General features: G+C 38.3%; 1 protein-coding gene across 1 annotated transcript in view; it reads left to right on the top strand.

The window, feature by feature from the left end:
* MOXD1 (monooxygenase DBH like 1) overlaps positions 1–16663 on the top strand; it is a 136881-nt gene that overhangs the window by 23057 nt on the left and 97161 nt on the right. The window contains exon 2 of the mRNA XM_004710941.4: positions 15285–15431. Within this exon, the coding sequence (XP_004710998.1) occupies positions 15285–15431 (147 nt within the window). The remainder of the gene's footprint in view (positions 1–15284; positions 15432–16663) is intronic.

Below are 16663 nucleotides of genomic sequence, written 5' to 3'. Positions count from 1 at the left end.
GTTGGAAGATATTATTAACTATAAAACTATTGACATTGTTTTAAGGCAGCCATAAGAAGTCCTCCTGGTCTCTGTGCTTAGGGCTACATTTGAATATGACTGAAATTATGAGATGATTTATGTTTTTCTTTTCCTGTTATATATTTTGGTATATTTGAATTAGAATGAATATATGTTGCTTTGAAATCTGGAAACACATAAAGAAAACACCTTTAAAAAATATATGACTTGTGTATTTAAAAAGAGCAAGAATTCAGATATCTTTAAGAGCAAAGCTGAGTGTAATGCCGATGAGCTTTTGCAAAGCCCTAATTGGTGCATTATTTTGATGTATCTAAGAACAGTCTACAGTTGTCTGCCTCCTGACTTCCCACTCAGATGTCGAGCTAGGCCTCTCAGAATTCACCTGATTCATTCCCAACCTTCTTTCTTCCCAGCCTTCTCCCTTTCAGTAAATGGCACCATCTGGTAACTTGATTCAAAAACGTAGAGTCAGCCTTGCTTCTTTTGTTTTCTTCAGGCCATACAGAAAACACATCTTTAGGATCTGTTGACTCTTCCTACAAATTAAATCTAAAACCTGTCCACCTCTCGAGTTTATTACCACCATGTAAGCTCACACCACAGCAAGAGACACTCAAGTGTTTCCTAAATACTACTTTTAGCTCCAGAATATTTCTCACTGTTTAAAATACAGATAACTTATATATTCAATTCATATAAAGTCATTCAATTCAAATACATGTTCAATTCAAATTCCCTACACTGACCCATAAGGAGTCCTGGTGGTGCTGTTGGGTAATCATTGTATTGTTAAGGACAAGGCCGGTAGTTTAAACACACCAGTCACTCCTCTGAAGAAAGATGAGGCTATTTGCTCCTATAATGATTACAACTTTGGAAACCCTACCTGGATTCACTCTGAGTTGTAATCAATTCAATGGTAGTGCATTTTTAACCAGACCTATATGAATGTTATTACTCGGACTCAGGTGGGCCTGGAACACAACCTACATGAAAGTTGGACATTGAATAAGGAAGACGGAAGAAGTATCGGTGCATTTGAACTCTGAGGTTGTTAAAGAATATTGAAAGTATTATGGACTGCTGAAAGAACCAACAGCTCTCTCTTGAAAGAAGTACGACCAGAATGCTCCTCAGAGGTAAAAATGGCAAACCTTTGTCTCCTGTACTTTGGACATGTTCTCAGGCGAGACCAGTCCCTGAATAAGGACATCATACTTCAGAAAGTAGAGGGGCAGCGAACAAGAGGACAGCCCTTGACAAGATGAATGAACACATGGCTGCAGCAATGGACTTGAGTTTTAAAGCAGTCGTGAGGATGGCACAGGACCGGGCAGTGTCTCCTTCTGGTTCACAAAAGGTCAATCTGAAGTCAGAACTGACTCGATGGCATCTAGCAACAATAGGCATTTCTAGAAGTCTTGGTGGTGTAGTAGTTGACATGTTGGGCTGCTAACCATAAGGTCAGCAGTTGGAACCCTCGAGCTACTCTTTGGAAGAAAGAGGAGGCTTTCTGCTTCCATGTAGATTGACAGCCTCGAAACCCACAGAGGCAGTTCTACTCGGACCTATAGGGTTGCTATGAGTCAGAGTTGACTCAAAGGCAATGAGGTTTTTTGGGGAGGGGGTTGGATGTTCTTTTTCCGTTAGTTGTTTGTGACTGGTAGCTACCCGACGTCAAACAGAATAGAACACCGCGGGATTGTGTTCTGCCTTCACACTTGTTCTTGTTTGAGCCCATTGTTGCAGCCACTGTCAGTCCATCTCATCAAGGGCCTTCCTCTTTCCTCTGCCCCTCACCTTACCACGCATGGTCTCCTTCTCCAGGGACCGGTCTCTCCTGACAACATGTCCACAGTACAGGAGATAAAGACCTGCTGTCTTTGCTTCTGAGGAGCATTCTGGCTGTACTTTTGTCAAGATAGATCTATTTGTTCTTTTGCTAGTCCATGGTACGTTCATCATTCTCACCAACACCAAATGAATTTATTTATTTTTTTTGTCTTCTGTATTCAATGTCCAACTTGTTTTTTGGAGAAGACACTTCAGTATCTGGGACCTCATCTGATCTGTTGAGCTAATTTCCCCCTCTTGAAATGTAGCCAAACTGACTCTTATATTAGGACCTGGTCACCAAGTTAAGTGCTTAGCTTAACTTACGTGCTCCACTGCTAACAAGAAGTTAATGATGTGAACCCACGAATGATCCTGCAGAGAAATCTGTGGCAGTATGCACCCACGGAGGCTAGATCGTTTATGGATCCATTCTAGTCTGTCCTGGAGGGTGGTCATGAGTCTTCTCTGTCTGTAGTAGTGGATTTGACTTTCATTTGCGGTGTCAACTACATACACCTTTACTTATTCGAGTCCTTTCAATAGTTGTTCTGTTTTTCTGGGATCTATTTTCTCCACGTCTTCTTGTGAAATGTTCCTAATTGTAGCTTATTCCCTGCCTTAACTATCCCTGTCTCAGTAATGACTTTAAATCACTAGCTTAAAGAGGCTTCTTGCTTCCCCTGTAGAACCTGCATTATTCTCAGCTAAGTTCTGTTGTATACATTTTAGATTATATTTTATGCTATTAAATTTTTCACATCAAATTTTTATTAGTAATTTTTTAATGGTCCCTTCTGTAACTAACTGATAAGCTGCACTGCAGTAGAAACCTTGTGCATTGCTCTGTAAAATTATCCTCAGCCCTACACCAGAGTTTGGGGGAAAGTCATAATTCACTGAAATGTTTTCTTTTTTGAAAGAAGAAAAGCAGGGAGAGAGAACAGTAAAAGAGGAAAGAAGGGCAGGAAGAAAGAAGAAAGGAAAGACAGGAAGGGAGAGAGGGGAAGGAGTGGGAGCTTTTATTGAAATTTGAAAACTGTTTGTATAGCTTTGCTTTGTAACTGTATAGTTTTAGGATCTAAGCTTCTCTGTAACACAAATGCAGGGATTATTACAATATCAAGATTATTAAACCCTCTGGACAAGTATTATAATAATCGGAATAACAAACAAGCATGTTTGAAATAAGAAGACTTCTTAGATTTGGAAACAGAAGAAAAACTACACGCACCTGTGGAAGGCATGATGACAGGTGACAATATTCTCCGGGGGTCCCTCTGCAGCTGTGCTTGCATTCTGAACTCCTAGGCTGATCCAAGATCTACGCACATATTTTATTACACCCCAAAGAATGTTCACTTCATTTTGTTTAACACAGAATCAGTCATAGCTCTTTGTGTAGCAGATTCTTCATGGTGGCAAGGAGAATATTGCCAATGAGTGAGAATTAAATCAACATCTTGGTAATTATGGGTTTTTTTTTAGTAAGATGCCATAGCCCCTTGTAGATTATGAAAGCTAGCTTTTGTGGAATGTTACTTTAGCTTGAGAGTGGTAGTCAAGACTCAAATGCTTATACTAAATGACAACTGTCAACTTTCTGCCAACTTCTGATAATGCTGACTTATTGTGCTGTTTGCCACATAGCATTTCAAAACCTCTATTATATATTTCATAATTTTTTCAAAGCCAAACTATTCCAAATAAAAATATATCCTCTGAGGAAATGTTTCTGGATTGATATTTTTATGACTCAACTGGAGATTAGCTTTATTACTGGAGTTTCATGATCAACTCCCTCCCCATGCCTGACAGTTCGTCAGACTGTAGTGGTTTGTGTGTATAATGCTGGAAGCTATGTCACTGGTATTTTAAATACCAGGATGGTCACCCAAAGTGAACAGGTTTCAGCAGAGAGATTCTGGAATAAGAACAACTATGAAGAAGAAAGAAGCTGTCCACTTCAGAGGAATTTTCCACAGAAAATCTTATGGATAGCAGCCAAAACACTGTCAGATACTGAAAACAAAATAAATAGAAGCAGAACATTGTCAGGGAAAGTGCCAGAAGGTGAGCCTTCAGATCAGAAGTCACTCAAAATAAGACTGAGGAAGAACTGCCTTCTAAAAGTAGAGTCACCTCTAATGATGGGCATGGAGTAAACCCTCGAGAACCTACATGACTCAAAATGAGAAGAAACAGATGCAAAAATCTCTACACGATGAATTTGAAATGTAGGAAGTATGAATCTTGGAAAATCGGTAGTTTCCCAAAACAAAATGGAACACATAAAGATCAATATCCTAGGTACTCGTAAGCTGAAAGGGAGTGAAATCGGCCACTTTTAATTAGAAAATCATGTAGCTTATTATACTGTGAATGACACAATGAAGAGGAATGGCATTGTATTCATTGTCAAAAAGGACATTTCAAAATCTCTCTTACTGCCTGTGATAGGCTATCTCTCTCGATTCAAGGAAATCCAATCAATACAATTATTATTCAAATTTATGGACCAATAACTAAATCGACAAATGCAGAAATTGAGTTCTACCAATGTCTAGAATCTGAATTTGATCAAACATGCAATCAAGATGCATTGATAATTATTGGCCATTGGAACGCAAAAGTTGGAAACAAAGAGAAAGGAATAGTAGTTTTAAAATACGGACTCGGTGATAGAGAGGAAGCTGGAGATCCCATGATAGAATTTTGCAAGACCAATGACTTGTTCATAGCAACTACCTTTTTCATCAGTAGAAAAGCTTACTATACACATGGACTTCTCCAGATGGAATACACAGGAATGAAATTGACTACATCCATAAGAAGAAATGATGGAGAAGCTCAAACTAGGCCAGGGACTGTCTTTGGAACAGACCATCAATTGTGCATATGTAAGTTTAGGTTAAATCTGAAGAAAATTGAAACAAGTCCACAGGAGCCAAAATATAACATTGAGTTTTTGCCACCTGGATTTTGATAGTACCTCAAAATTTAATACTGATGACATAAGACCTAATGTGATAAGCTATGGGATGACATCAAGGTCACCACTCATGGAAAAAACAATCCCCCCAAAACCACAGCAAAACACTCCACACTGCCCTTGAGTGGATGCCAACTCATGGAGATCGTATAAGACAGAGTAGAACTGTGAGTACCATGTGAGCAAGCTGCGTTAAAAGCATTAGCTAGAAACAAAGCTGCAGGTATTGATGGAATATTGATGGAAATGTTTCAACAAGATGATGAGGCACTGGAAGCACTCACTCATCTATGCCAGAAAATTTTGAAGGCAGCTACTTGGCCAATTGACTGGAAGAGATCCACCAGTCTAAAGACCCAACAGAATGCTCACATTCGAGAACAATATCATTGATAACACATACAAGTATAACTTTGCTAAAGATCATTCATGGTTGCAAGAGTACATAGACAGGGAGCTGCCAGAGAGAGATTCAGGCCAGATTTTGGAAAGAACATGGAACAAGGGATGTCATTACTGATGTTACCTAAATCTTGATCGAAAGCAGAGAATACCAGGAAGGTATTGTGTTTTATTCATTATACCAAGGCATTTGACTATCATAACAAACTGTGGTTAACTTTGAGAAGAATGGGAAATACAGAACATTTCATTTGTGTTCCTTTGGAATTTGTATGTGGATCAAGAGGCAGTTGTGTGAACAGAACAAGGAATACCGCAGGGTTTAAAGTCAGGATAGGTGTTCGTCGAGTTGTATTCTCTCACTGTACTTATTCAATCCATATGCTGAGCAAATCACCAGAGACACTGGCTTATATGAAGAAGAAGGTGGCATAGGCTCCGAGGAAGGCTTATTAACAGCTTTCAATCTGCAGTCCTGTGGACTTGTTTCAATTTTCTTCAGATTTAACCTAAACTTACATATGCACAATTGATGGTCTGTTCCAAAGACAGCCCCTGGCCTAGTTTGAGCTTCCCCATCATTTCTTCCTATGGATGTAGTAAATTTCATTCCTGTATTCCATCTGGAGAAGTCCATGTGTATAGTAAGCTTTTCTATTGATGACACAATCTTGCTTGCTGAAAGTGAGGAGGACTGGAAGCACTTGTTGATGAAGATCAAGGCTTGCAGCCTTCAGTATAGATTACAACTTATTGTATAGAAAACCCAAATACTAACAACTGGACCACAGATCAATAACATTGTGATGAATGGAGAAAAGGTTGAAGTTGTCAAGAATTTTGCCTTGCTTGGATCCACAATCAAAGCTCAAAGAGCCAACATTGAAGAGGTCAAAGGATGCGTTGCATTGAGTAAATCTGCTGCACACATTCTCTGTAAAGTGTTGAAAAGCAAGCTAAGTTAGGGGGCTCAAGTGCACCTGACCCAATCCATGGTATTTTCAATGGCCTCCGATGCATGTCAAAATTGGACAGCAAATCATGAAGACTGAAGAATTGATGTGTTTGAATTTTGGTGCTGGAGAAGAATATTTAAAGTACCATGGGCTGCCAAACAAACACACAAATTTGTCTTGGGAGAAACACAGCTACCATGTTCCTTATAGACAAGGATGGTGAGACTTCATCTCACTTATTTTGCACTAGTACTAGAAGAAGCACCTATTGTTTGGTAAAGTAAAGGGGCGGCAAAAAAGAGAAAGGAGTCCAACATGATAGTTTGACACGTGAACTGCAGCAATGGGCTCGAACAAGAACAATTGTGATTGTGGTGCAGGATCAGGTAGGGTTGTGAGTCGGAACTGACTTCATGGCATCTAACAACAGCAACAAAAACCATCATCAACTCGGATGTTCAAGGGAAGAGGTAATAGTTTTCTAAAAATGTATGAAGTTAAATATATGACTAATATAACAATTTTCAGTAAAATAAAAGGTAATACCTTGGCCACACATCATATTAAAGCAGTCCTTAAAATAGATATTTGAGTTAGACTATGATCGCGATTCACATAAAACCATTTATGTATCATATTTTTTCACATTTTCACTTTTACAGAACTAAATTAATGCAAACAGTGACTTCTGAATATAAGCATTTATGCTTATATAGCATCTTATAAACATGTATCATTTTCTTAAATTCTCATGAAATATTTACAGAATCATGATTTTTGAGTTTTCCTCAATTCTCATCATCAGGGTTCATTTTTAATGATTCTTCATGGGAGCCTACTTTTGAGTACAATAATGTGTTTCATTTTACAATAAATTTAATGCATACATGCACAATTCCACTGAAATCTGTCCACCACGGTGACCCTGCAGAAATACTGTTAGCATAGCTTTCACTTGGACAATGTCTATTCTTAAACCCAAAGGAAACCAATTGAATATAATTTAGGGTTTCGTTGTTGAGCCTTCTTTGACTAGCTAGCTTCTTCCCCTGTCCCCATTTCTCCCTCACCTCCTCCCACCCTCTTTTCTTGCATCCTTCCCAGCATGGAAAGTTGAATTTTAAATTTGATCACTGGGATGTAACAATGATGAGAAATACAACCTTCCTCTAGTTCCTAAAGGTTTCCTCCCCGCTCCCACTACCATGACTCGAATTCTATCTTGCAAGACTGGCTAGACCAGAGGAGGTACACTGGTACAGATAGGAACTGAAAATACAGGGAATCCAGGACGGATGAGCCCTATAGGACCAGTGGTGAGAGTGGCAAAACAGGGAGGGTAAAGGGAGAATGGGTAGGAAAGAGGGAACCGATTACATGGAACTGTGTGTGACCTCCTCCCTGGGGGACAGACAACCGAAAAGTGGATGAAGGGAGACGCTGGACAGGGCAAGATATGACAAAATACCAATTTATAAACTATCAAGGGCTCATGTGGGAGGGGGGAGCGGGGAGGGAGGGGAAAAATGAGGACCTAATGTCGGGGGTTTAAATGGAGAGAAAATGTTTTGAGAAATGATGTACAAATACGCTTTACACAATTGATGTGTGTATGGATTGGGATAACAGTTGTATGAGCCCCTAATAAAATGTTAAAAAAAAATTTGATCACTGGAAGAATTTTAAATTTGAAAGTTGGAAGAATGGTAGTATTATTAAATTTTCTTTCCTTTTCTTCAATTTTAAATTTGATAGTTGGAAAATGGTAACATTATTAAAGAAAATTAGGAAAACTAGGCAAGAGGTGAATACATTTTTGTAACAATGGCAAGAGTTCCACTTGGCTTTTGGAGACCTCATCCTCAAGAAGAGGGATCATCTAAACGATGAGATTCCCAAAGGATGAAATAGGAAGACAGACGAGTTTAATGACAAGGACATCAAAACCCACAGTTAGGGATTTGAGGGAAAAAAGAGCCAGGGAATATTAGAAACAAACTGTCAGAATTGGACATTCAATAGGAGGGCTTTCTGAAAGCAAGGAGTGTAGGCATTCTGTCCTTGTTCCCAAGATTTGTTCTCAGGCTTAGAGTGGAAGAACTCTGCCTTGCATCATAAGCATCAAGTGAGCTGCACACTTTTTATAAACGTTTATAATATTTAAGAAGCACTTTTTTATTCCGAGTTTACTGAGATATTTTGCTGTGAATTCCTAAAGTGTTTAATGTTATTTTTTGTATCAATTGGAATGAGCATATATGTTTTTCTAATACTTTGAGATGATGAACCATCTTGATTGAACCAACCAACCCTACCCTTGGAATAAACTCCACTTGGTCATGATATATCATCCTTTAAAAATAAATATGGTTGGGCACTATTTGTTAATATCACGATGCTACCTAGTGCTTCAGTTGTGAGCTTCAGTTTTGTTTTCTTTCAACTGCCTTATAATCCATATTGAAGTAAGATCATGATAAACAGAGAAACGATTAACATTATCAAAGATTTTTTTCATTAAAAATCATTTTATTGGGGGCTCATACAATTCTTATCACAATCCATACATCCATCCATTGTGTCAAGCACATATGTACATATGTTGCCATCATCATTCTCAAAACATTTGCCTTCTACTTGAGCCCTTAATATCGGCTGCTCATTTTCCCCCCCCCTCCCCCCCCATGAACCTTTCATAATTCACGAATTATTATTATTTTGTCATATGTTACACTGTCCGACGTCTCCCCCCACCCTCTTCTCTGCTGTCCATCCCCCAGGGAGGAGGCTATATGTAGATCCTTGTAATTGGCTCCCCCTTTCTACCTCACATTCCCTCCACCCTCCAGACATCGCCACTCTCACCACTGGTCCTGAAGGAGTCATCTGTCCTGGATTCCCTGTGTTTCCTCTTGCTAGCTGTACCAATGTACATCCTCTGGTCTAGCCAGCTTCATAAGGTAGAATTGGGATCATGATAGTGGGGTTGGGGGGAAGAAGCATTTAAGAATTAGAGGAAAGTTATATGTTTCATCGTTGCTACCCTGCACCCTGACTGGCTCATTTCCTCCCCACAACCTTTCAGTAAGGGGGTGTCCAGTTGCCTATCGATGGGCTTTGAGTCTCCACTCTGCACTCACCCACAATTACAATGATATGACTTTTTCTTGTATGCCTGATACCTGATCCCTTCGACAGCTCGTGGTCACACAGGCTGGTGTGCTTCTTCCATGTGGGCTTTGTTGCTTCTGAGCTAGATGGCTGGCTGTTTATGTTCAAACCTATAAGACCCCAGACGTTATATCTTTTGATAGCCGGGCACCATCAGCTTTCTTCACCACATTTGCTTATGTCAGGAAGGTGTGCATTCAGGGATTTTATTTAAAGCGTTAAGTTTTGTTGTGTATTTTACACAAAGGAGGCCACCAACATTTTCCATATCAAGAATTTTTATCTTGCTTGAATCCACAAACAACGCTGATGGAAACAGAATTCAAGAAACAAAACAATGCATTGCCTTGGGCAAATCTGCTGTACAAGAACTTTTTAAAGTGTTGAAGAGCAAAGACATCATTTTGAGGACTAAGGTGCACCTGACCCAAGCCTTGGTATTTTCAATCGCCTCATGCATGTGAAAGTTGGACACTGAATTACAGTCCTGGTGAAGAATATTGAAATACCATAGAGTACCAAACGAGCAAACAGATCTTTTCTTGGAAGAAGTACAGCCAAAATGCTCCTTCGAAGCCAGTGTAGTGAGATTTACCTCATGTACTTTGGACATATTTTCAGGAGAGACTAGATCCTAGAAAAAGAGAGCATACTTGGTGAAAAAGAAGGGTAGTTAAAAAAGAAGTAAGGTGCGCGAAGAGATGAATTAACCCAAAGGCTGCAACAATGAGCTCAGGCATAGGACCAGGGTGAGCAGGGTGCAGGCCTGGCCTGTTTTGTTTGGTTGTACATAGGCTCCCTATGAATTGGAACTGATTCGATGGCATTTAACAAAAACTTTGTTTATGTTTTTGTATGTGCACACATATAATAATGTTTAAATTTGATATTATCTATAAAATTATACGTATTAAAAATCTAAGTCTAAGTTCAAGAGGGATGTTGTGTTGTTATTAGGTGATACAGAAGCAGTTCGAATTCATCGGGGCCCTGTGTACGACAGAATGAAACGGGTGACTGATCCATTGCCAACCTCACATGGATGCTGTCAGAGCCCATTGCTGCAGCCCGGCATCAGTCTGTCTCGTTGAAGGGCTGCTTTTCCCCCTGTCCTTCCACTTTACTAAGCATAATGTCCTTCCCTAGGAGCCGGTCCTTCCTATTTCCTGTCCAAAGTACGTGATAGGAAGTCCTGATATCTTGCTTCCAAGGAACACTCCGGCTGAACTTTTACAAAGAGAGATGTATTTGTTCTTTGAGCAGTTCATGGGATATTCATTTTTTTACCCCAACACCATAATTCAAATCACCAATTATTTTCCAGCATTCCTCATTGTTTACCTTTCACATCCCAGTGAAGTGATTGAAAATACCATGACTGAGGTTAGGCACAGCCATAGACCTCAAAGTGACAGCTTCACTTTTTTTGTTTTTTTAACACTTTGTAAACGTCTTTCGTAACAGAATTATCAGAAGTTCGGTGCAAGATTTGCTTGTTTCACTGCTGCTCACATAGGCTGTGACTTCAGATCCAAAGAAAATGAAATCCTTGGCAACTTCAGTATTTCCTCATGTAATTAAAAAAATATCTTTGTCTGGTTTTGATACCAAGGTAATGCTGGCATAAGAAAAGTTGAGAAGTACTTTCCTTTATTCTATGGTCTGGAAAAATTTGCAGGGTATTGGAACTAACTCTTAAATATTTGGTGAAGCCATAAGTGGGAGTATCTTGATCTAGATTTTTCTTTGTAGGAAGGTGTTCACCTATACATAGATTATAAGATTATTTAGATGATTTTTCCTGAGGGAATTTTGCTGTTGTGTATCTGTCAAGACCTCCATCGATTTCTCATGTAAAGGATCCGATTTTATGGCAATATAAAGCAAAACCCATTGCCGTGGTTTTGATGCCTGCTGTAAAACTCCACGTGTTACAAAGGAGAACTCCTGCGGAGGACTTGGGGGTTGTGATACTTACAGAAGCAGCTCATGGCTCCTTTCTTCAGTAGGTCACCTGGATGGGATCAACACATCAGTTAGTCTAATACAAAGCACATGCTCCCCACAACTACAGAAAGAAAGAATGAATGAGAGGAAGGAAAGAAGAATGACATTGACTACTATCTAATCAATTCCAACTTTGAATGATCCCACAGGAAAAAAAGGAACTGCCCCTTTGGGTTTCTGAGACTTTAAATCTCTATGGGATCTAAACTGGGTTTTGATGATGATTGTGTAATTGTCCCATCCAAGTACTAACCAGGCCCAACCCTGCTTACCTCTTGAGATCAGGCGCATTCAGGGTATGGCCTTAGACTGTATAACTCTTCTTGATGTGATCAAACTACTGAATTATATGATATGTGAATTATATGCCAATAAAACAGTTGGGGGAAAAAAAAGAAAATGAACAAACAAAAGATCTTTGTGGGAGCGTACAACCTTATCTTTGTCTCGAGAAGCAACAGCCCGATGCATCGCCCACAACGCCGCCAGGACTCCCAGGTGCCATGCAGGGCCCCCCTTAATTCTTGGTAGGAAAGTGGGTAAAATATTAACCTCCGAATGCCTGTAGGATTTATTGTGATACTTTTATTTCCTCCCACTTGCCCCTTTCATTCATTTTCTATTTGTCATAGCTGTTTTTTGGTTATTTTTTTCTTTTCCTACTTTTGTTTAGAAATGCTTGAATATTTGTCACGATTATAAGATGGATGGATTGTGTGTGTGTCTGTGTGTGTGTGTGTGTAGGTACTGGGGTGGGGTGTTAGGAAGAAGGCTAGATGTGTGCTCTCATGTTATCATAACTGAAATTTTCTCCGGAAAGTGAAATCTGAGATCCTACATTGAGGGCGATGAGATCCTTAGATGAGGGTGGTGCCAGAGAGCCTTGGAAAGTCAATGTTAGGTTAAGATGTTGCACCTTATGGTTCAATCTTCATTTTGACCCATTTTAAAGTTATTTATTTTTCATAATTACTATTTTACTTTCACCTGAGGTTTTTCTCTTTTGCCTAGTCATTGTTTTATTTACTTCCTGTTTGTGATTTGTATGACTTCCTGTATATGCAATCCAGGAAAAGTAGACCTATAGAGATAGTAACTGGCTTAATAATTACCGAGGGACATGGCAGGGGAGGTGTGAGGAGGAATGGGGAGCTAACAGGGAAAACAAGAAGAAAATGTTCCAAAATGGTGGTGGTGATTGCACAACTCTTCTTAATATGATTGAATAGTTAATTATATGATATGTGAAGTATATGCCAATAAAACTATTTTTAAAAAGACCCCCTCCCCGCCCCCCATGGATATTTCTTCTGGGAAATCAGCTGGGAAGCAAGCAAGAGTTAATACCTGAATTTCCTAGCATTAGGGGGGATTTTGCTAAAATAAATATGAAATAAACATACCGTATATACTCATGTATCAGCCGAGTTTTTCCAGCATATTTTTTATGCCGTTTTATGGTAAAATTAGGTGGCTCAGCTGATACTTGGGTCAGCTTATACTCAAGAAAGTAATACTATTTGGAAAGTGAAGCGATTCTAGGGTCAAATCTGAAGATTCGTTTCTTCAATAGGCCTTCAATGTTTGGGACATGTGGAAATATTATCATGGAATAACAGTGGTGATTAGGACACTTCAAATGGCAAATTTTGTTGTCATACAATTCAATCGTTTCTCCCCTTACAAAGTTGTAGGAAATCAGCCTTTTTTGGGCAATCCTGTTTTTCCAGGAGCCTCAAATTTGAAATAATTGGTAGCCATCGTTTCTAAATGTTAAGCATTCAGCAGTTTGGCCAGGGCAGATGAAATCAAGGGGAGACTGGCAATAAGAACTTAGTGAAGTTTCTACTGGCTTCTGCTATCCAGGCCCTATGAAAAGCCAGGAAAGGGGCGGGAAGATGCAAGGAATTGGTTTGTTGAGTGGAAAGAGAGTTCACGGAAAATTGGCATGCTGACTGGACATTTTATGAGACCTATTTACTGTAGTAGGTAATTATTCTACACTTTAGATTTACTATAATTGTATTGTGTTCCCTTTTTGGGCAAAAATGTTGGTTGCTTGAATCATGCAATGAAATGTGAGTACAGTATAAAGCCACAGTGAGTTGATTTAAATTTCTTTGTCCTTTGGCATGATTATTTCATTTACAGATGGAAAAAATCTATTTGTTATAAATCAGGAAATGAATATGTCAAAGGAATATTTCATTTTAATTCTTTCCAATGATAACTTGGTTCTCAGAATAATTTGTATTGACAAATTCCAATGTTAGCAATAGAAAATGTTGCATTTCATGTAAAAGGTGGCGTTTATGTGCATTTCCTGTGTAGAAGGAAGGATAGCAGAGAAGGATAGAGATGTTGGGATCAGACTGCTGGGGCTGGCATCACTAGCTGTGTCCTTACCAGTTTGGCCTTTCTGCACAAGGTGCTCACCCTCTTTGTGCATCAGTGTCTCCATCTGTGAAACGGTGAAATCATTTTCTCTCATAGAATTGATGTGAAAATTAATGAATGAATGCATACAAGATGCTTAGAACAGGAAGGACTCACGAATAATACAGACAGTAAGTCAGTCAATTGATAGCGAGGTAAAAAAAAGAAAAGGTTAGTTAGGTTCTGTGTATTGCCTATAATATGTGTTTGGGGCATATTGAAGAATATCTGAATCTTGTATTCTGGATGTCAAATTTCCACAACTTGATAAATACCTTAAAAAGGGTAATAGGATTAAAATTGCCAGATGTCTCGGATTTGAATCTGACTTGTAGATATTTTTTCTGCTTGTATATTACATTTTCCCTGCCAAGAATAGCAGTCATTTCTCTAAGTGAAACTTTAATTATAGTAAAAGTAATTATAAATATGTTTCAGCATGTATATTCTGAATCAACTCTAATTTTTCAAAACAAAATATTACACAATAAAAAAGAATAATGCAGATGGATTTCTTTTTCTATACATGAGGGAAATCAACCACATGAGTTTTATAACTTCTAACAAAGCAAGTAAAAACATAGGTAAGTCTTCGGGGGGGAAAAGTTACACTGCAATACCAAAAAAAAAAAAAGAAAAAGGAAAATAAACTGGCATCACATGAGCTCTAACCATGGTAGACATTTATTCCTAGTATGATATTTTATCTATTGATTTTTTCAGATCTCTAAGAGCATATATTACCCCCATTTTACTAAAGTTAAAAGTTAACCTCACAGATTCTGACTTCAATACTTCTTCACAATTCTCTAAGGATAGAGCTGGGGGTCAAAGAGCATGCTCTCTCCTTAGCCCACTGCTCACGTGTGGAAGCGCAGTGAATGAGTTTGGCACAAAATGATGACTTATTCATAAATGAAACTACCTTAGTTATTCAATATCTTGTACTTCCATCTAGGTATAGTTCATGCTTTCCATTGTATTTAGTTTTCATAAACATGGACTTAAACCGTAATGATACAGTTTATGACCTCCAGATGGGTCACCTTGTTTAGAGTGGTGGTGAAGGGTAGTCCCCCATAGGGCGCTGGAGAGGAAAGATTGTTTTAGCCTGGGGACTGGCTCTAGCTGGTAACTTGGGGCAAGACATTTCACCTTGTTAAAGTTCCCCTTTCTTTTGTACATGGAAGAAAAAAATATCGGTGATCATGAAGGCTTGCTTATTCCATCTCTAATGTCTTCTGAAAGGAAGCGACCATTTTTTTTAAATGGTTGGAAATTCCTCACTGGAGAGGCTCCATCCCCTGGGAAATTCCCAGATTTTCAAAAGGACTGTAGATACAGAACTGTGTAATAAGGAAATCCTGAACCACCTTTTAAAGATGCTATATAAATTCATACTCTAATTTTTTTTCATTCTGAATTTAGGATATCTTGGTTTTTCTCTTCCATTTTCCCCATAGGATTATTTTACAGATGCAAAGAGAGAATTGAAAAAAGATGTTCAGCAAGATTACCACCTAGAATATGCCATGGAAAATAGTACCCACACAGTAATGGAATTTACAAGAGAACTGTATACGTGTGACATAAATGACAAGCATATAACGGTAAGGAGTCTATGAATTGAACCCCTGGATGAGTGGATACATTGTACATATACCCTTGTGGTGCACTTCATAGCATGAAAGGAACACCTATTTAATGACAATCTTTGATAAAGTCACCTAGAATTTTTGAGACTATTTTTGAAATCCCTTTAGAGCCACCCACAAAAATATTTGACTACATAAATCTCAATAGACAATTTTTATGTGAATCTGAAATGTTGAAGAGCTTTTTGAAGTTATTATGCTTTTGCCTATAAGAGGTTTTTAGTTTATTCTTTATGACATTTGAAAGGAGTGGGAAAAATTTGGAGGGATTTAGTTTTACCGCAAAACATCAGGATATGGTTAATCTGATTTATTTTTGTAAACCTGTAAAATCATGGTGAATAGCAGGCTGATTAAAATTGCCTATCAGTGTATTGTACGCGATTTCTTGTTTTCAGACCTCATGCAAACATTAAAACCGCTGTACACATACAAACTAATCATCTAGAGGGTATAGAATTCATGTAATACTTCACAAATTTCCACAAATTTCTTGGATCCATTTTATTTGTGTATATACCAAATATAATTATATTTTGTTTTAAAAATTAAAGATATTGAAGTTGGAATGTAAACCTGAAGCCATTCTTATTGACATTCAGTGTAATAAAAGAAGAAAAACACATGCAAAGACATGGATCACTTTTGATGTCATATATGCAATTATATTTCAATTGGAATAATTATAGCTATTTAACTTATTAAAAAGAGTGTAGCAAGGAGGAAATTTTAAATAAAAAGCTTTTGCTGTGTTGTTTCTTTTTCAAAGTACTTATTACAACGGTCTGGCAAAAATACTTCTGTCTGTGGGAGGACTGAAAAGCTTCCTTGCACCCAACAAATCCTTCTCCCAACTTTTTGCCAAACTCTCTGTTTGTTCCAAGGAAAACAATTGCTCCCGACAGTACTTTCTCTAATTGGATCCCCCAGACCCTTGGAAATCCCCAGGACTCATAAAAATGATTATAGGTAGTATATTTTGTAACAGCAAACCTAGAATTAGAAATTCCTCTATATTTCACTTTCTGCCAATTCATGTACATTGCACTGGTGTAGAACACGAGAAGCATCGAATGAGGATGGGAAATTCCTGACTTGGAAGGTAATTTAAGTTTAAATTTTATTTATTTATTTCCCCTAATATAGTCCATAATATTAAAGCAGTTTTTATACTTTCAAAACCTCTG

This window comes from Echinops telfairi, unplaced genomic scaffold (assembly GCF_000313985.2).
Source record: "Echinops telfairi isolate 266 unplaced genomic scaffold, ASM31398v2 ScPeMD7_3533;HRSCAF=4204_0, whole genome shotgun sequence".
Classification (NCBI taxonomy): Eukaryota; Metazoa; Chordata; class Mammalia; order Afrosoricida; family Tenrecidae; genus Echinops; species Echinops telfairi.
This window is presented reverse-complemented; position numbering and strand designations above follow the sequence as displayed.